The 21,693-nt window shown below is 43.9% G+C and overlaps 1 protein-coding gene across 1 annotated transcript in view; it reads left to right on the top strand.

The window, feature by feature from the left end:
* SYN3 (synapsin III) overlaps positions 1–9,579 on the top strand; it is a 534,306-nt gene extending 524,727 nt beyond the window's left edge. The window contains exons 13-14 of the mRNA XM_040345656.1: positions 4,730–5,030; positions 9,075–9,579. Coding sequence (XP_040201590.1) covers positions 4,730–5,030; positions 9,075–9,207 — 434 coding nt within the window. The 3' untranslated portion in view covers positions 9,208–9,579. The remainder of the gene's footprint in view (positions 1–4,729; positions 5,031–9,074) is intronic.
* The last annotated feature ends 12,114 nt before the right edge of the window (positions 9,580–21,693 follow it).

Genomic DNA, 21,693 nt, shown 5'->3' with positions numbered 1-21,693 from the left:
GCTGTCAGATGTTTTTTTCATCCTATGCATTAAGGTAAAAAAACTTTTACCTTTACAACTCCTTTAATGGGGATAGTACAGCCCTATTGGGAAGAAAGTTGGCCACAAAGTTAAAGGGGCTTTTAAACTAGTTATTGAGGGGGAAGGGGGTCAGAGGAAGCAATATCCAGCAGTGAGCATAGGACAGAGGGTAGTGGAGTCAGTAGTGATAATACAGCTGTAACTTCTAATCCTGTGGTGAAAGCAAGGACAATTCAAAAACAAAGCCCAAGTAAAATGAAGGGGAAGTTAATATGCACCCATACAACGCTGAGAGGCGCATACACAAATGCTAGGAGCCTAGCTAACAAAATGGAGGAACTGGAGCTGTTTTACATGACATGAGGAGGACGTAGACTTTGTGGGAATAACTGAAACTTGGTTTGACAGCTCACATGACTGGCTGGCAAATATCCAGAGATATTCCTTGTATCGGAAGGACAGGGTGTGTTTGTATGTAAAAAATTATACAAGAGTGGTAGAGAGGAGCAATACTGTGAATGGGATTGGGGGGGGGGGGGTGTGGAATCAGTATGGATAGAACTTTAAAGAGAAGAAGTAAGTGGGGGTATGTTATAGGCCACCCAACCTGAAGGAGGGGGAGAGGGACCTACTATCACAGTTAGAAATGGCAGGGAAAAGGGAAATGTCATCATAATGGGAGGACTTCAATTATCCTGATATTGACTGGTCAGAGGGCACAGCGCACTCATTAAAGGCCCATCATTTCATGAATGTCTTACAGGACAACTTCATGTCCCATTTGGTGGATTCCCCAACTAGAAAGAATGCCCTGCTAGATTTATTGATTACGAGCGATCCTAGTCTGATCTCAGATGTGGAAATACGGGATAACTTGGGATCTAGCGATTATATTTAACGTAAAACATAGAAAAAGGAGGCATGAGGGTAGCAAGAATAGGCGGTGGCTGCAGCCGCCATGGATAGATTCATGCTATGCATGAATCTATCTATTAATCATATAGGGGGGATGTGGATAGAGGGGGCGGCGCCCGTGCACCCTTATTGGACCTCGATTACAAGGAACGACTGCAAACACTAAATCTATTCTCGCTGGAGAAACGATGATCCTAGCATAGGAAAAAAAATATTCAGTTTCAAGGAGTGTAAAAGGACACAGGGACACACAATGAGATTGGAGGAGAAGCAGTTTAACCTTAACCACTTCCAGATCTGCGCACGACGATATACGTCCTCTTTTTAAAGATGGATATCTCGGTAACGGCAGCAGCTGCTGCCACAACCGAGGTATCCATCTTTAGTGTGAGCGGTCCTGTACACGATAACGGCGGTCTTCGCGGCGGATTCGCCGCGAGATCGCCGTTAGCGGTGGCGGGAGAGGGCCTCCCGTCGCTCTCCCGCGCCCTCCGCCGCTTACCGGAGCCGTCGGTAGTGGCGGAGGAGATCGGGACCGTTCGGCTGCTGACTGGGGATGCGACTGAAGGAAAAATCTCCTTCACCCGTCCCCATAACTCTGCTGGGCGGAAGTGACGTCAAAACGTCAGTCCCGCCCAGCCTCTTAAAGAAACATTTTTTTTTTGTCATTTGAAAAAATGACAGTTTCAATTTATTTTATTTTTTTCTTGCATTTTAGTCTAAATATGAGATCTGAGGTCTTTTTGACCTCAGATCTCATATTTAAGAGGACCTGTCATGCTTTTTTATATTACAAGGGATGTTTACATTCCTTATAATAGGAATAAAAGTGATCAAATTTTTTTTCAGTGTAAAAAGTAATAAAATAAATAAAAATAAATAAGAGAACAAAAACATTTTTTTTTAAAGTGCCCCGTCCCGACGAGCTCGCGCGCAGCAAACGCATACGCGAGTAGCGCCTGCATATGAAAACGGTGTTCAAATCACACAAGTGAGGTATCGCCACGATTGTTAGAGCGAGAGCAATAATTCTAGCCCTAGACCTACTCTGTAACTCAAAAAATGCAACCTATAGAATTTTTTAAACGTCGCCTATCGAGATTTTTAAGGGTAAAAGTTTGACGCCATGCCACGAGCGGGCGCAATTTTTAAGCGTGACATGTTGGGTATCATTTTACTCGGCGTAACATTATCTTTCACAATATATAAAAAAATTGGGCCAAATTTATTGTTGTCTTATTTTTTAATTCAAAAAAGTGAATTATTTCCAAAAAAAGTGCGCTTGTAAGACCACTGCGCAAATACGGTGTGACAAAAAGTATTGCAATGACCACTATTTTATTCTCTAGGGTGTTAGAAAAAATATATATAATGTTTGGGGGTTTTAAGTAATTTTCTAGCAGAAAAAACTGTTTTAGTCTTGCAAACACCAAATCTGAAAAACACCTAAGGTCTGGAAGTGGTTAAAGTGTACAGGGGGTTTTCACTGTCGGGGCAATAATGATGTGGAACTCTCTTCCACAATTGGTGGGGAGTATGGCTAGAGACACTTGGATGTACATCTTAAAGAACACAACATACAGGGATATGGGAAATAATTCTAGACACTGACACACATGCACCTACACAGTTTGAACTGGACGGACTATTGTCTTTATTTCTTTATTTAACCTTACCTACTATGCAACTTGTCACTTACAAACATTTAGTGCCGGTTCACACAACAGTGACTTGGGATCCGATTTGGAATTTCTCACGTCCGGAGACTTGAGGTCTGACATTGAAGTTAATGTACACTACTGAAGTCGATCCGACTTCAGAAAAGGTTCCTGTACTATTTCAAGGCGACTTCTAGCCAACTTGTACACATAGATTTCAATGGAAGTTGCCTCCAAGTCGGATCTTTATCTTAATTGATGCGATTTGGATCTGGCAGGAAGATTACCCAGGAATTCCCTGAAGTTGCCTCGAAAAGCCATGCCGACTTTAAGGTCACTGTAGTGTAAACCGGCACTAAGATTGCTGTTTAAACAATAACTGTGTTTTTCTGAAATTGCATTTAAATGAATTAGTAATTCTAAATGCAATGCAAGAATACAATTATATGGGGGAATACATGAAAATGTAATGTTCTTTCTAGACATCAGTAGGTCCTGCCTGACAAGCAGTGAAGAAGGAATGGGACTCTGCTGACATCTGCTGGATATTGCTGGTAATGCACAGTAATCCATAAGCACCGATTTAATTGCTTTATTCATCACTTAGCTTAAAGCGGAGCTCCACCCTAAAGTGAAATTCCCGCTGATCGGAACCCCCCCCCCTCTCCGGTGTCACATTTGACACCTTTCAGGGGGAGGGGGGTGCAGATACCTGTCTAAAGACAGGTATTTGCACCCATTTCCGGCCACACAGTCTGCGGGTAGACTGCGGGCAGAACACTCGGCTCCCAGAACACAGCGGGAGCCAGTCAGCACGGCGCAGCGCAACTCGTGCATGCGCCGCAGGGAACCGGGCAGTGAAGCCGGAGCGCTTCACTTCTTGGTGCACTCACCGAGGAAGGCGGGGGGGCAGCAGAGTGATGAGTGATCGCTCGTCCTCTGCTGCGGACGGCGCTGGACTCCAGGACAGGTAAGTGTGCTGTTATTAAAAGTCAGCAGCTGCAGTATTTGTAGCTGCTGGCTTTTAATATTTTTTCTTTCAGCGGACATCCTCTTTAAAGATGAATATCAGATATGGATATTTTATACATAGTTAGATTGGTCCAATCTAACTATGTATATACCATACCAGGCCATTGCCCCAGGAAGCTGAAAATCAATGAAGTAGACATTGTTCTTTAGTGATCTCCACTTGATTCCAGGCCCTGTGCTGCCCTACTGCATTGTGAACACAAGAGGTCAGCCGTTCAGCATAGGTGCCATTCAGAGAATGCTTTGCATTTTCCTAATGAATGCAAAGGTTTCCTTGATTGGACGAGGTGGAGAGCGTAATATCACTGCCCCCCTTCTCCCCCCTCTTCACCTTGTCCAATCAGGGAATGCTTTGCATTCATTCAGAAAATGAAAAATATTCTCTGAATGGCGTCTGACCTCCTGTGTTCAGAAAGCAGCAGGTGAGCCACTTGGCACAAGACACAGAAGAAATTGATTTCCACAGTACATCTGAGTTCAGTTTTTTTTTTCCAATATATGTTTAACGGGTAACTCCAATTTCATGGGGGAAAAAAAAATAGCAAATGAAAAAATAATAATATAGCATATACATTTGCGACTCAAGTCATATTGTAATTGAATGTTATTTAAAATGACCTTTCCATTTCAATCTGCAGCGCTGTAATTTTCTGTATATTGCAATGCGATATGGCTACCTGGAGGTGTTCTGTACACAGAATGCCCCTCAGTAACATAATTTCCTGCTTGTGTGATTGGCTCACTGGATTTTCCCAGAAGTCTACACCAAGTCAGTTTTTTGGCATCCCCTGCAACAAAAATGTCATTTTTGGTGAGATACCCCAATAGGAAATCACATCTAAAAGGGATGCAGACCCAGCAGCTATCCTCATTAGAGCCCTGCAGGTGCACAGCTGATAACTATGAAACCACTTTCATTAGATTCACTTTTCTACATGGACACAGACAAACACACAGGGATTTCTCCAGAATGACCAAAAGGTAGGACTCTGCAACAAAGTTTGTTACAATCCTTGCAATTGGTACATCGATCACCCGGGGGGGGTTCAACAAAAGTGGAGTTACTCTTTAACTTTGTGCTGTTTCCTATTTATTTTGGAAAGGTGGAGCCCGGCCAGGACAAGGGCCAGCACCTCCCAGGACAGGGGCCCCACCTCAACAAAGGCTTTCTCCACAAGGACAGCAGCCTCAAACATCCCAGCCTAGTTCCCCACAGCCACAAAGATCTCCAAATTCCCCTCAACTGCCCAGACCAGCCAGTGGCACCCCTCCGGGACAGGCACCCAAATCTGCCTCCACCTCTCCACAGCAGCCCAGACCCCCTACTCAGGGGCAGCCACAGCCCCAACAGGCGCAGATGGGAGCAGCTGTCAAGTCTCAGCCCTCTCCTCACCCTCACCTAAAGTAAGTATACAACTGCAGTGTGCCAAATGACAAAGTTCACCGGAATCTTACCAAATATTAAAGTAGATCCAAATCCAATCAGGAAAATCTCATTCAGGCTTTAACGTGTACTTTTATAAGCTGTTGATTTACTGTTTAAAATTGATAGATTTCATTAAAAAATACCCGATGATCTTTCCATAAAGGTCCCTGTTTAGGTACTTCTTGTTTAACCAGTTCAGCCCTGGAAGGATTTACCCCCTTAATGACTAGGCCATCTTTTGCGATACGGCACTGTTGCTTTACCGGACAATTGCGCAGTCCTGCAGAGCTGTACCCAAATAAAATTGCTCCCCCCCCCCCAAATAGAGCTTTCTTTTGGTGGTATTTGATCACCTCTGCGGTTTTTATTTAAATAAAGAACGAATGACAATTTTGAAAAAATATATATATAAGGGGTTAACAGCAGGGGTGCTCAAATGGTTAAATGTGTGCCATGGAAGTTTATTAACTGTGGGGGAGGTGCTTTTACTACTTGACATGGATCAGTGTTCCTGTTTCACAGGAACACAAGAAAACAGGATGCATTTCTGCTGTACTCACAGAATGACAGTCTGCCCTGTTTACATAGGCAGACGGTCATTCTGGCAGAGTACCGAACGATCGGCAGGGTCCCCGGGACGCGCTGATCGGCTCCCACTGTGTAAAGTCACAGCAGGAATGAAAACCCGGAAGTGCAAAATCATGTATATATGTGATTCTGCACATATAGGCCGGTCGTAAAGAGGTTAAAGGATAAGTTCACCTTCGGGAACATGTTACATGTTCCCCCCATTATTAAGGTGGAACATGCAACATGTTCCTACTCCTGCAGCGGCTTGACTATCCAAGCCCTCTGTGTGACAGCAGTACAGGGAAAAGTTCCCCGTACCAGCTGTCACTTTTTGAATAGAGAAGGGCCGTGCGTGGCTGAATGAACTTCAAGTACCTTTGTGGCTGTCGGCTTGTAGTTCTCAATGAACTACATTGGCGCTGTTAATTGCTCTAGTACAGTGGTCTCAAAGTACCGGCCCGCGGGCCATTTGCGTCCCGCGGATCGGTTATAAATGGCGGAGGGTGCCGTGGAAGTGGGGGGAGTAGATTTCCTTCACATGCAGAGTAGCGCAGGAAGCGTCTCTGTCATAAGTTCACTTCTCTGTCTCACGCTGCGGCTGCTCCCTGCCCCCCCCGGCCACCCCCCCCCCCCCCTTTCTTCTCGTCCATCCCCATTTTGCTTGTGATATCACCTGGGATGGACGAGAAGATAGGGGGGGGGGGGCGGGGAGCAACCGCAGCGTGAGACAGAGAAGTGAATGACAGAGACGCTTCCTGCACTACTCTGCATGTGAAGAAAAAAGACAACAAGTAAACGCTGACATGTGCCCCGATTGTGCCCCATGTGCCCTGATTGTGCCCCATGTACCCCGATTGTGATGTCATGTGCCCCATGTACCCTGATTATTCCCTCATGTTCCCAATGTACCCTGATGTGCCCCATGTACCCTGTTTGTGCCCTCATGTGCCCCATGTACCCTGATGTGCCTTAATGTGCCCCATGTACCCTGATGTGCCTTAATGCGCCCCATGTACCCTGATGTGCCCTGATTGTGCCCCATGTACCCTGATGTGCCCCATGTGCTTTGATGTGCCCCATGTACCCTGATGTGGCTGATGTGCCGCATGTACCCTAATGTGCCCCGATTGTGCCCTGATGTGCCCCATGTACCCTGATGTGCCCCATGTACCCTGATGTGCTGGGCTCTGTACCCTGATGTGCTGTGTCCTGTGCCATGTGCTCTGTCCTGATGTGCTATGCCCTGATGTGCCAAATGCCTTGTCCTTATGTGCCGTGCCCTGTACCCTGATGTGGCCTGGTGTGCTGTGCTCTGATGTGCTGTGCCCTGTACCCTGATGTGCTGTGCCCTGTACCCTGATGTGCTGAGCTCTGTACCCTGATGGGCCCTGGTGTGCACTGTGCCCTGTACCCTGATGTGCTGGGCTCTGTACCCTGATGTGCGCTGTGCCCTGTACCCTAATGTGCTGGGCTCTGTGACCTGATGTACTGTGCCCTGATGGTGAGTGGTCAGTGTGTAGTGGTCAGTGGGGTATGTAGTGGTCAGTGTGTAGTGTAGTGGTCAGTGTGTAGTGTAGTGGTCATCGTGTAGTGTAGTGGTCATCGTGTAGTGTAGTGGTCAGTGTGTAGTGTTCAGTGGTCAGTGTAGTGTGCAGTGCAATGGTCAATGTGCAGTGGTCAGTGTGTAGTGGTCGGTGTGCAGTGTAGTAGTCAGGGTTAATAATGCATCCACTGACACCAATGCTGGGGGTAAAAATGCGTCCGCTTACACCAGTGCTGGTGGTAATAATGCGCTCGCTGACACCAGTGCTGGTGGTAATAATTTGCTCGCTGACACCAGTGCTGGGGGTTAATCATGTGTTCGCTGACACCAGTACTGTTGTTTTTGAAGTTTGAAAGTTTGCATGCGGCCCCCCCATGGGATATGAAAACTTGTCTTGTGGCCCTCAGGTAATTTGAGTTTGAGACCCCTGCTCTAGTACGTCACTGATTCTTCCTGTCAGTGTGAAACTGCCTGTCCATGCAATGTACATGCAGACAGCTTATACTCACAGTCTGCAGGAGTCCTGCATGGCACCAGCGATCTGCTGATCACTACTGCAATGCTTTCCAGGCTTCTAAAAAGATTTGTAAATACACATTTTATTACCTGCAAGAAAATTTGCATTTATTTTTAAAAAGATGAACTTATCCTTTTAAAGGTGACAACTGGCTCTAAAGTTAGCTTATTCGGTGTCAACCTGTCACATGCACTTGTGGGGGAGACTACAGGCCCCCATGTCAACATACACTATATTACCAAAAGTATTGGGACACCTGCCTTTTACACGCACATGAATTTTAATAGTATCACATTCTTAGTTTGTAGGGTTCAATATTGATTTGGCCCACCCTTTGCAACTATAACAGCTTCAACTCTTCTGGGAACTCCTAAACAAGGTTTAGGAGTGTGTCTATAGGAATATTTGACCATTCTTCCAGAAGAGCATTTGTGAGGTTAGGCACTGATGTGGACAAAAAGGCCTGACTCGCGGTTCTCTGCTCTAATTCATCCCATAGATGTTCTATTGGGTTGAGGTCAGGACTCTGTGTAGGCCAGTCAAGTTCCTCCACCCCAAACTCACTCATCTATGTCTTTATGGACCTTGCTTTGAGCACTGGTGCGCAGTCATTTTGGTACAGGAAGGGGCCATCCCCAAACTGTTCCCACAAAGTTGGGAGCATGAAATTGTCCAAAATGTCTTGGTATGCTGACGCCTTAAGAGTTCCCTTCACTGGAACTAAGGGGCCAAGACCAACCCCTGAAAAACAACCCCTCACCATAATCCCCCCTCCACCAAATGATTTGAACAAGTGCACAAAGCAAAGTCCATAAAGACATGGATGAGTGAGTCTGGGGTGGAGAAACTCGACTGGCCTGCATAGAGTCCTAATCTCAACCCAATAGAACACCTTTGGGGTGAATTAGAGCGGAGCCTGCGTGCCAGGCATTTTCTTCCAACATGTGTGCCTGACCTCACAAATGCGCTTCTGGAAGAATGGTCAAACATTGCCATAGACACACTCCTAAACCTTGTGGACAGCCTTCCCAGAAGAGTTGAAGCTGTTATAGCTGCACAGGGTGGGCCAACTCAATATTGAACCCTACAGACTAAGACTGGGATGCCATTAAAGTTCAAGGCAGGCATCCCAATACTTTTGGTAATTTAGTGTATATTCGGACCACCAGGAAACCAGTTCAGTCATGTAAAGCTGATGTTAGTGCATGTATACAGCAGGTGGCTGAAAAGGGCTGAAGGATATTAACAGCACTAAGATGTAGAAAGGATGAAAAAAGCTAAAAACTGCATATTATGACAAAACCAGCGATTGTTTGATATAGCGTACATAGCAAATAAATATCATCCAGTTAGGGTTAGCATCTACTTCAACATTTTGCTTTTGCTTTTCAGCAAATCCCAGTCACTGACCAACAATTTCAATATCTCCGATCCCTCACAAAAAGGTTCCAGTAATGAGGATGAAGCAAAAGCTGAAACCATTCGAAACTTGAGGAAATCCTTTGCCAGCCTGTTCTCTGACTAATCTCCGGTTCTTATAGCCTTCAAAGAGGTATATTCAGTCCAACATCACCCAAATTTACAAATAAAATACAACGATCCTTTCAAATCATGCCCTCTGTGATAGGATCGCATTGAAACATCTGATCCAGTCCCTTCAGAACCTCAGATCTTCCGTTCAAGAATTGTATTAACCGCTGTTATAAAGCAACGGCAACTGGGCTTAATGAACTTTAGAAGCTTGCCACTGACATCTCAAGATGCTTTTAAATGTTCCTAATCAGCTGGATATAGAAAACGTGACATTGTTCAACCGCTGGGATTCCTCTCCAGATAGCCAGACTCCCAGATGTCTGCTTCCGTGGTGTCCCCTTGTGTACATAGTATAAAAAAAAAAGCATGAAAATGTGATCCAGGTTTCCCTACCCATGGTACGCAACCTTCAGGAAGTCAAAATATCGGTCAAGATCAGGGTGATTGTATACAAAATGTTCTTCAGACACTAGAGCCGAGCTTCACCAATGTTCACCAAGTGCTGGAGCTACATGCAGTTCAGCTTAAATTGTATCTAAAGTCTATTTTTTTAGAGTATGGATGGATAAAAACTTCTGTTTTTCTGCCGCCTGTGTATCCGCTGCAGTTAGAATTACTGCTCACTAATTTTCCTTGTGATCGTTTTTAATGTCATGGAAAAAAACAACGTTTTTCTCAACGTTAATCTTGTTAAGCCTGCCTTGCCTACACACGATCGTGAAAAAAAAAATGCTCGAGCAAAGCGCGGTGATGTACAACACGTACGACGGCACTATAAAGGGGAAGTTCTATTCAGATGGCGCCACCCTTTGGGCTACTTTTTCTGATTTCGTTTTAGTGAGGCCTCGTACACACGACGGTTTTCCTCGATAGAATCCATCAAGAAACTTGGTGGGAGAGTTTTTTTGCCGAGGAAAACGGTCGCGTGTATGTTTTTCATCGAGGAAACTGTCGAGGAACTCGACGAGGAAAAAAGAGAACAAGTTCTCTTTTTCCTCGAGGGGAGTCTCAATTTCCTCGTCGTGTTCCTCGTCGGGATGGTCTTCGACGAGAAAGGCGAGCGTGTGTATGCTAAGAAACCCACGCATGCTCAGAATAAAGTATGAGACGGGAGCGCACCTTCGGTAAAAGTAGCGTTTGTAATGGAGATAACACATTTTTCACGCTGTAAAGTTCAGACTGAAAAGTGCAAATCTTCTCTTACCAAACTTTTACTTAACACGCAGTAACATGAGATTAGCAAAAGCAGCCCCAAGGGTTGTGCCAGTGGAATCGAACTTCCCCTGCCGTTGTATGTGTTGTAAGTCACCGCGTTTGAGAATGACGAGATTTTGTTTTGACCGTGTGTACGCAAAGCAAGCTTGTGTCTTTTTCGACGAGTTCCTCGGTCGTGTGTACGAGGCCTAAAAGTTTGGTGAGAGACGATTCGCGCTTTTAAGTCTGTTACAGCGTGACGAATGTGCCATCTCCAATACAAATGCTAGTTTTACCATAACGAGTGCTTCCATCAAATAACTTGCTTCTGAGCATGCGCGTTTTTTCCCGCCGTTAAAGCTTTTTCATGATGTGAAAAATTACGCGAAAAATTAGAGCATGTTCTAAATTTTTAATGCCCATTTTTCACGTTGACAAAAATGCTCTAAAGCCTACACACGGTCGTTTTTAATGACCAATTTAAAAAATTGCATTTTTCTTGTCATGAAAAACAGTCGTGTGTACACGGCATAACAGGACAGAAAGTGATGGGAAAGCAAACATTTTTCAGTAGTCACCACAACAGGAATAGCAGGGATACCCGTCTAAAGGCACGTACACACGATCGGATATTCCGACAACAATTGAGTGATGGACGTGTTTTGTCAGATAATCCGACTGTCTGTATGCTCCATCGGACAATTGTCGGAATTTCCGACAACAAATGTTGGATAGCCATGCTCTCAAAATTGTCCATTCTCATCGGATGGATCGACCGGGTGTACGCAGCCTAAGACAACATTAGCATAAGTTGCCCAAGGGGCATACACGTAGTTTTGTGTACGTTGGCTGAAAAAGTTCTGCCGTCTGTATGCAGAACAAGTTCACGGCCAACGTCCTTCAGACAAAAATTCACGGATTTGTCCGATGGAAATCCGATCGTGTGTACGAGGCTTAAGAGGGGATTTCCCGTTTTTTTTTTTGGAGAGATTTCCTTTCAGTTTAGAGTTTCTATTGTGTCTCTGGAACAGGATGTGAAAGGAAATTTTCCCAATGGGACACAGGCAGGCACCAAAACAAATCTGACCGGGGTTCTAACCATTCTCTACTCCATTAAAGATTTAAAAAAAGTTTTTGCTTTAGATATACTTTAAGCAAGCCATAAGCATGACTGGACCCTTGGATAAGCCTTCCTTCACATACAAGTACAAGACAAGAAACTCCCCTTTGCAGATTTTATGGTCGTAATTTGGAGACCGTCCCAAAGAGAACATTAAACAACAAAGTTCCTTCACATCAGTGTCCATGCAACAGATATCAGTCTCTCAATCTGGTACACCAATAAGATCATATGTGCTTCATATACACAGAGATTATTACATGGTTCCACAGAAAATGTTCAACAGACTTGTTCTGTATATGGCCAATGTTAAAAAATCTCAAGCTATCCTAGTGCAAATTCCACAATGGTCTTGGCCTGTATATGACCAACCTCAGGCCATCTCACGCTACTAATGACTTGGGCTTCAACTCCAGAGTACAGTGTTTTCTGGTCTTTTATGACTAGTATGCAAAGATTAAGTTAAATGAAGATCATGTCTTGTACAAGTTTAATGCAGTTTTCTGTCCTGTTCTGCTAACGCTTGAAAAACCACGTACTGTTTAATGCTGCCATTGTCTGAGATTTTCAGGCATTACCCCGAAAAAATGCTGCAAGATGCAGATATAGCCATTAAAATCCAGATAAAAATGTCACCCGCATCAAACCCACCGCCTCACTGTGTTCCTCTCAGCCATGTAGAGTAGTGTTTCTCAACTCCAGTCCTCAAGGCGCCCCAACAGGTCATGTTTTCAGGCTTCCCACAGGTAGTTTGATCGGTTTCACTGCCTTAGTAATTACCACAGCCGTTTTATTTAAGTGGAGAAAACATGACCTGTTGGGGCACCTTGAGGACTGGAGTTGAGAAACACTGATGTAGAGGACTCTAAAGCCTCGTACACACGATAGGTTAACCAGAGGACAACGGTCTGAAGGACCGTTTTCATCGGTCAAAGCCGATCGTGTGTGGGCCACATAGGTTATTTAACCATAGGTTAAAAAAAAGACAACTTGCTTTAAAATTAACCTATGGATTGGTAACCAATAGGTCAAAACCGATCGTTAGTAGGCACGACCATCGGTTAAAAATCCACGCATGCTCAAAATCAAGTCGACGCATGCTTGGAAGCATTGAACTTCGTTTTTTCCAGCACGTCGTTGTGTTTTACGTCACCGCATTCTGACACGATCGGTTATTTAACCTATGGTGTGTAGGCGTGACGGACCATCAGTCAGCTTTATCGGTTAACCTAGGACAACGGTCCTTCAGACCGTTGTCCTCTGGTTAACCTATCGTGTGTACGAGGCTTTAGTTGCACCCTTTACATATATGCTCTTTAGAAATTATGTCATTTGACTTATATGCAAAAATCTGAAGCCATTCCGTCATCTACTGCAATGTTGCCTAATTGCACTGTAATACAAGATTGTCTTCCTCAGACAGGTAAGTACAGGCTCGTGATTATCGGTGGTTGTTTCTGGGTACTCAATCTAGACCCAGAATATAATTGTCTTCCTCAAGAAGAGAAATCGACTGTGATGATTGGTTGAATAAGGCGTCTTGTTTTGGTCATTCAACTAAACAACAGCAATATCACTGATGTCATCTTTGAAAACATGAAGACCACAAGGGTTTGCGTCAAGGCAGATGGAATTTAAAATGTTCTAAGGAATCTTTGGTTGGCAAGTACTCTGCCCTTTAATTAATGCAAGACATCCTATATGCCTACCTATTCCATCACACCGATCCAGGATTCCAGAACTATTCCTGGAAATTGAATTGTTTTGTGATTTAAGACTGCTTCTGCTCATGTAAATCAAGTCTTATTACTTAAGTTTTAGGTCAAATCTATTGTTCTTCCAGTGCGATTTTACACCACCAGACTTCATGTGTGCAAATATGACAGGTGACTCTATAAATGCTTTCCAGTCTCCAGACAGCCATGTTCCCCTATGCACTCGTTATGTATAAAGTGCAAACCTATGGAACAGAACTGTGTGAATCTGTGCCGTGCAGCCACCCTTCCACTGCAGTTTTAGTAAGGTCATATCGGGCTCAGTGTGGGTGGTGCTGGAATCAGAGAACACATTTTTGCATGCGAGGGTGAGGAATTATGCTGGGGTACAGATTTAATAAAGCAGTATAGTCAGTCAAACAGGATGGGTCTCAGACTCAGAAATTAAGTTGCATAGGAAAAAGGTCATCAATTTGAATGCAAATTGTTTGTGGATTATGAAAGGGAACTCCAAGACAACCAAATGGAAAGAGAAGGCAAGGAGATAAGTGAATGAAGTTGGGCATACGTCCTGAGAAAAAAAGTCACCAAGATTTGTAGGCAAAAGGCTTGTCACTGCATACCACTTAAGTCCAGGGCTTTTTTTCAGGGTGAACTTGAGTTCCACCACCTCTGGTTTAGACCCCTTGGTGCCTGCTCACCACAATCACTTGTTAACACAGAAGTCTGGTTTCTGTGTTTACAAGTGACAGCTCTACACTCTGTATGTAATGAAATCCTGGTATTTAATGCCCCTTTAAGACTCTCCTACTGTTCGTGAAACTTGACGGACCACACCCACTATTTGATGTGGTTTGGAGGGTGTGTAGGGGGAGGGGTTTTGTGGGGTCGTGGTTAAGTTCCAGCACCTATTGTTTGAGAGAAAAAAAGCCCTGGTTAAGTCTATACTCAGAACAAAGCTTTCCCTTGCTCTACCTGCGACCTGATAAGCTGAATTTCGACTGCAGAAATAGTGCCCCATCTGCACCGAAAGAGTTCAACTGTTGTCCCATCCAAGGGGATAGGAATACGTTTAAATATTTGCCGTATTCCTTGCTTTCCAGGCTTCCTCCTTCTCGCAAGACCAATCCCCTCAAAGTTGCGCCTCTTTGTTGCCAAACCGGTGATAGCTCTCGGACCTCATAATGTACAATGCAGGACCAGCTGTCCTGAATTTTATGTGGTGATACAGAAGACCTGTCCACATCCTGGGAGAATCAGAAATCACCATCTGCCAGGTAAATGAGGAATAAAGTATACAGGTGAAACTCGAAAAATTCGAATATCGTGCAAAAGTTCATTTATTTCACCAATGCATCATTGCATGCAAAGCAAGATAGTTCAAGCCGTGATTTGTCATAATTGTGATGATTATGGATTACAGCTCATGAAAACCCCAAATCCACTGTAACGGTCACCACCGTTTACGACCTTCCATCCCAGTCACGACAGCTTATCGACACTCCAATCAACAGGACCCGATCCCATTTCATTTGCCCAGAATCAAGACGAGACACAGCTCTGTGCTTGTTCCAAATGTAATGATACTTTAATGGTTTCTTCTCAGCTTTTTATACAGTACCAGGCATTAAAGCAACAATGAGATCTCCACCCCCTAATCATACACTAAGGCTAATTACTAAACATTCCTTAATCAACAACAAAACACCTTCACCCACTCCGTCTCCGCATACAGCTTGACACAGTGTTATCACACGTAAGCAGTATTTAGTATGCATAATTAGAGTTCTGGGAGCAGACCTGGGATTAACACCTGTCCGTTACAACACCTTTACACAAGGACAATGGAATGTTTCCCAAGCCCTGATTCATTTAGCATGTCACTAGAAATGAGTCATAGAATATTCTTTGCAGGCATTAAGGAATATACTGCAAATCACTATCCACGCCAAAACAATCCAACATCTTGCAGTATCTCAAAATCCTGCAATACGAACTATCCGTGATGTCCTATTTCATGTTATACATGAATTATGATTCACTTGCCACTCCATGCCCAAAAGGCACAGAGTGGACTCAGACCCAAGAGTTATCAGTGACGCTGACACAGGAGTATCCCCCATCCTCACAAAGTCTTTGGGTGTCATGGGTCATTCCGTTACATCCACAATCTCAGAAAATAAGAATATTACATGCAATCAATAAAACAAGGATTATACATAGAACAATATCAGACCTCTGAAAAGTATAAACATGCATATGTACACAGTACTTGGTTTTGGCCCCTTTTGCAGCAATTACTGCCTCAATGCGGCGTGGCATGGACGCCATCAGCCTGAGGCACTGCTGAGGTGTTATGGAAGACCAGGATGCTTCAATAGCGGCCTTCAGCTCCTCTGCATTGTTCGGTCTCATGTCTCTCATCTTTCTCTTGGCAATGCCCCATAGATTCTTTATGGGGTTCAGGTCAGGCGAGTTTGCTGGCCAATCAAGCACAGTAATCCCACGGTCATTGAACCAGGTTTTGGTGCTTTTGGCAGTGTGGGCAGGTGCCAAGTCCTGCTGGAAAATGAAGTCAGCATCCCCATAGAGCTTGTCTGTGGAAGGAAGCATGAAGTGACCCTGGACTTAATGAAGCACAGTGGACCAACACCAGCAGATGACATGGCTCCCCAAATCAACAGACTGTGGAAACTTCACATTGGACTTCAAGCATCTTGCAGTGTGTGCCTCTCCATTCTTCCTCCATACTCCGGCTCCTTGGTTTCCAAATGAGATGCAAAATTTGCTCTCATCAGAAAAGAGGACTTTAGACCACTGAGCAATAGACCAGGTCTGTTTATCTTTAGCCCGGGTAAGATGCTTCTGACGTTGTTTGTTATTCAGGAGGGGCTTGACAAGAGGAATACGACATTTGAAGCCCATGTCCAGGACCTGTCTGTGGGTGGTGGCTCTTGATGCACTGACTCCAGCCTCAGTCCACTCCTTGTGAAAGTCCCCAACACTTTCAAATGGCCTTTTCCTGACAATTCTCCCCAGGCTGCGGTCATCACTGCTGCTTGTGAACCTTTTTCTTCCACATTACTTTCTATTAAATGTGCTTTGATACAGCACTTTGGGAACATCCAACTTCTTTTGCAATTACCTTTTGAGGCTTTCCCTCCTTATGTAGGGTGTCAATGATGGTTTTCTGCACAACTGTCAGGTCAGCAGTCTTTCCCATGATTGTGATTCCTACTGAACCAGACTGAGAGAACATTTAAAGGCTCAGGAACCCTTTGCAGGTGTTATGGCTTAATTAGCCGATTAGAGTGGGACACATTGAGCCTAGAACAGTGATGGCGAACCTTGGCACCCCAGATGTTTTGGAACTACATTTTCCATGATGCTCAAGTACACTGCAGGGTGCATAAGCATCATGGGAAATGTAGTTCCAAAACATCTGGGGTGCCAAGGTTCACCATCACTGGCCTAGAATATTGCACCTTTTCACACTATTCTAATTCTCTGAGATTGTGGATTTGGGGTTTTCATGAGCTGTAAGCCATAACCATCACAAGTATGACAAATCACGACTTGAACTATCTTGTTTTGCATGTAATGAGTTTATGTCATATATTAGTTTTGCCTTTTAAAATTAACTTTTGCACGATATTAAAATTTTTCGAGTATCACCTGTATAATTTACCTCATCTCTCATGCCACAAAAAAAAAAAAGAAGAGCTGAGAGACCCACTGCAAAGGTAACTTTTTCTTCAGTCCAGAGTTCAGCTTAACAGGTGGCTGATACAGCAACAAGGGACAGCTTTGGTCTGTCAGGCAGGCAAGTCTTCCATAAAGTATGCACTAAGACTGCAGGACCTGGGACTAGAATGTACAAAATATATGTAATTTACTCATCAATTCACTCCTCTGAGCCCTGCTTTCTAAGTTTCCTTGGAGCTTTCCCCTAGTGGAAAGATAGGTAAGAGCTAAAGTCTGTAAGTGCTAGAGCTGTAATACATCTGCATAAACTGCTGTCTGACAGATACTGTAGATTCAATAATGGATTCTATTGGTTCACATGCAGAATGTGAAGTAACAAATAACTTGTACTCAGCAGACAAGAAGTGCATTGAAAAGGTGGTGGCAGAAGATGTGGCACTCACTTCCATTGGTTTTCTTCAGGATCTTCCTGCTTTATGTTTTTGTGTATTTGTGTTTATTTATTGACAGCATAAAAAATATAAAGAAAATAAAGCCTCTGAGTTTTTCTTTTGTTTTCACTGATGTTTCTTCTGCGCGATATGCTCAGTCTAATTTCCTCAGGTTTTATTTAAAATCAGAAGCTTTCCCAAAACAAAAAATACTTGTGTAACCACTTGACCTCCAGAAGGTTTACCCCTCTTTATGACCAGGCCATTTTTTTGCGACACAGAACTGCGTTATTTTAACCACTTAAGGACCGCCTCCTGCACATATACGTCAGCAGAATGGCACGGCTGGGCACAAGCACGTACCTGTACGTCCCCTTTAAGTGCCCAGCCGTGGGTCGCGGACGCACGCGCCCCGATCCGAAGCCGCGGGACCCACGGACCTGATCGCCGCTGGAGTCCCGCGATCGGTCCCCGGAGCTGAAGAACGAGGAGAGCTGTGTGTAAACACAGCTTTCTCGTTCTTCACTGTGGCGCTGTCATTGATCGTGTGTTCCCTGATATAGGGAAGCACGATCAATGAAGTCACACGTCCAGCCCCGCCCCCCTACAGTTAGAAACACATATGAGGTCACCCCTTAAGCGCCCCCTAGTGGTTAACTCCCAAACTGCAATTGTAATTTTCACAGTAAACAATGCATTTTTATAGCATTTTTTGCTGTGAAAATGACAATGGTCCCAAAAATGTGTCAAAATTGTCCGATGTGTCCGCCATAATGTCGCAGTCACTAAAAAAAATAAAAAAAAAAATCACTGATCGCCACCATTAGTAGTAAAAAAAAAAATTATTAATAAAAATGCAATTAAACTATCCCCTATTTTATAAACAGTATACATTTTGCGCAAACCAATCGATAAACGCTTATTGCGATTTTTTTTACCAAAAATAGGTAGAAGAATACGTATCGGCCTAAACTGAGGGAAAAAAAAATTATATGTTTTTGGGGGATATTTATTATAGCAAAAATGAAAAAAAAATCGAAATTGTCGCTCTATTTTTGTTTATAGCGCAAAAAATAAAAACCGCAGAGGTGATCAAATACCACCAAAACGAAAGCTCTATTTGTGGGAAAAAAAAGGACGCCAATTTTGTTTGGGAGCCACATCGCACGACCGAGCAATTGTCAGTTAAATCGACGCAGTGCCGAATCACAAAAACTGGCCGGGTCCTTTACCTGCATTTTGGTCTGGGTCTTAAGTGGTTAACTGACAGTTGCGATGTCATGCAACGCTGTACACAAACAAAAAAAAAAATGATTTTCCACCAACAAATGTTGGATAGCATGCTGTAAAATTGTCCGCCAACAACTGTGTGTTGTCGGATTATGCGATCGTGTGTGGACAAAACTCCAAAGTACAAACACGCATGCTCAGAAGCAATGCCAACCATAACACAACATTAGCAGAAGTTGCCCAAAGTGTGGCGCTAAAGACCTGAAAAACAACATAGTTTCGTGTTAGTTGACCGACAATTCTTTGCCGTTTGCATGCAATACAAATTCCCGACCAACGCTACGCTTTGTCTGCAGAAAATCCGATTGTGTGTACGAGGCTTTAAGGTATAGAAAATTATCTAATATATTGGGTACTGTTTAGGCATACCTAACACTTCTAGAAGTTCGGGCCACTTTTACCTTCATGCAGACATGCTTCAAAATTGGAAACAGTTTTTATTTAAATTTATTGCATAAGATTTAGAAGTAAAAGACAATTTTTCATTTGCTTTACATATTCCACTTTTATGGACACAAAACGTATATGAAAATGTATTTTAAATGTTATATTCACATTTAAAATTAAATGCATCTTGTTATGCTTACAATCTATTTTACTGCACAGAACTTTAAAGCCCAACTCCTGCTAAAGCTTTTTATTTTATCTTGAGTAGAATGAGCAAGGGTTAGAGCCTCTGCCAGGTTTTTGTACTTCCATCTGCAATTCTGTTGGAGAGAGTACCCCCTGCCTCCTTGTCAGAGCAGGAAGTAATGGGAAAATCTTTCCAACAATGACGGAGACAAACACATTTATTAATAGAGTGAGAAAGGTTTAGATCAGGGGTCTCAAACTGGTGGCTCTCTAGCTCTTGCGAAACTACAAGTCCCATGAGGCATTGCAAGGCTGACAGTTATAAGCATGACTCCCACAGGCAGAGGCATGATGGGACTTGTAGTTTCGCAACAGCTGGAGGGCCGCCAGTTTGAGACCCCTGGTTTAAAAGCTTTGCCTTCCTCTGTCAGCTACAACTGCACTCTTCATGTCGTGTACAGGCTTCACAGGTATAGGAAATTAGGAAGTATCTCCCTAAGGCCCCTTTTACATGGGTGCCTCCATGTAGTGGATTCCGCTTGCTCGGCGGGGGATTGCTCCGCTTATTCACGCAAAGTAGACGGATGACAGGTCCTTGTCCGCTGTGCAGGTGGGACACGGACACAGTCCCGCTCTCCTCTATGGGGAATTCGGATGAAAACGGACCACCTGTCCGTTTCTATCTGATCCGCCGGACAGATTGGAAATAGGACCACCATCCGTCTGGTTTTTGTGGGCAGGATCGGATCAGATGGCGGCGGGTGTCAGTGGACATGTGTTTGCCGACACCTGCTGCTCCATAGTAGAGACCGGAGGGTGCGATCAGGTCTGCCTGACAAACTGACCTGATCGGACAGCCCGTGTGTAAGGACCCTAACTTGATGACAATAAAAACACTAACAGAAGTTTTTTACCCAACTCTATCAAAAAAAAAAAAAAAAAAACATGCCCATGTAGCTGCAGGCATCCTTAAGATATAGCCCCACAAAGCCCAGGACATCATATGACGGCCTCTGGGCGCCAAGTTGATAAGGCAGACTGTTAAAGTGAATAGGGCTGATCACACACCCCAACATGTATAAAAATGGAAACTACCATTTACTTGGAACGCAGCACATGCCCTTTGCCTTGTGCATATGTGTGCCAGTCAAATAAATGTCACAACACAGTAACTCCTGTAACACGTTACTGCACTGCAGAAATGTAAATGGGTAGTATAGGGCGCTCATCAATGTAAATCGGCTCTTAGAGTGACTTTGTCTCAGTGTGGAAAAATAAGTTAAAAAGCATCACTGGCAAAAGAAAATGGTTTAGAGCTTTTGTTTGCTTCATAACTTCTCAATATTTAAAGTGTTACTAAACCCAGGACCCTGCATTTGTTATATCTGGTCTCCCACAGTACACAGAACATGGAAATGCATACGTTATAGTAAATATAAACTGCTAAATACCTTTTTTTTTTTTTTTTTTATATCAGCAGTATATAGCAGTCTTGTAACGTCTATCAGTGTCTGGTTAAAGCTTGTAGGAGTTTTCATTTTACTCTGATTGTCCTATGAGGAGGCAGGACCCCTGACCCTCTGTCTGGACAGTGCTAATTAGCCCTGTGCTGATCACATGCACTCTCCCAAAAAAATAAATTAGAAAACTCTAGCAATACACACAAACTGAGCTCACGCAGCTTGTCCCCTAGTCTCTGTACTATCCAGAGATGGTTTGGGGACTCTGGAAGAAGGGGAGGATCATAAAAGACAGGATCAACAGCCTTTTTTGCACAATGCGGAGGATTAACCCCTTAGGTTCCACAGTGAGTATAACAAGCATGCTTCACTGCACATACAGATTGATTTTACTCTTGTGGGTTTAGTAACACCAAGACTACGGCAATGCAAAAGCAGCTGAGTTAAGTCACATAGAGGGCAACTGTACCCGCAAAAACAAAAATTCTAACTTTTATCAAAAGCGTCTCAAACTGACATTAAAAGCATTTACCCATCAAAGCACATGGACACTGGTCCCTATGCCTTATCACCAGTGGGAGAGACCACAGCACAAAGTGGGGGGGAAAGGCATCAGAGGTGCTGCATGTGAAGAGGCTGTTGCGCTACAAAAAACGAAGATCAGACAAAACGGGAAGTAGCACAGGTAAATAAAACCCTCTTTTGCAGGTGTTACTTTTGCAGCATCCCTCGTGGATGTTTCTGCATATAAAGGAAGGCCAGAACTACGGAGAACAACCCAAGAAACACTGGTGGTTTGGCAAGGAGTAACGAATACAGTTTTGCGCGTTCACAAATGTAGCCATTCCCAAATCGATCAGTGAACATCTTCACCTCAAGCTTTCCGCACTTGACTGTGAGCCTGTAGATTGCTGCAAGTGTTGGACAAATCATAGAAAACGCCCGTGTGTACGATGCCTTGCCCTTCCTGCCATCAAGACTGTAGAGAAA

Source organism: Rana temporaria, chromosome 3 (assembly GCF_905171775.1).
Source record: "Rana temporaria chromosome 3, aRanTem1.1, whole genome shotgun sequence".
In the NCBI taxonomy this organism is placed as follows: Eukaryota; Metazoa; Chordata; class Amphibia; order Anura; family Ranidae; genus Rana; species Rana temporaria.
Note: the sequence above shows the minus strand (reverse complement) of the source record. Positions and strands in the feature narration are given on the sequence as shown.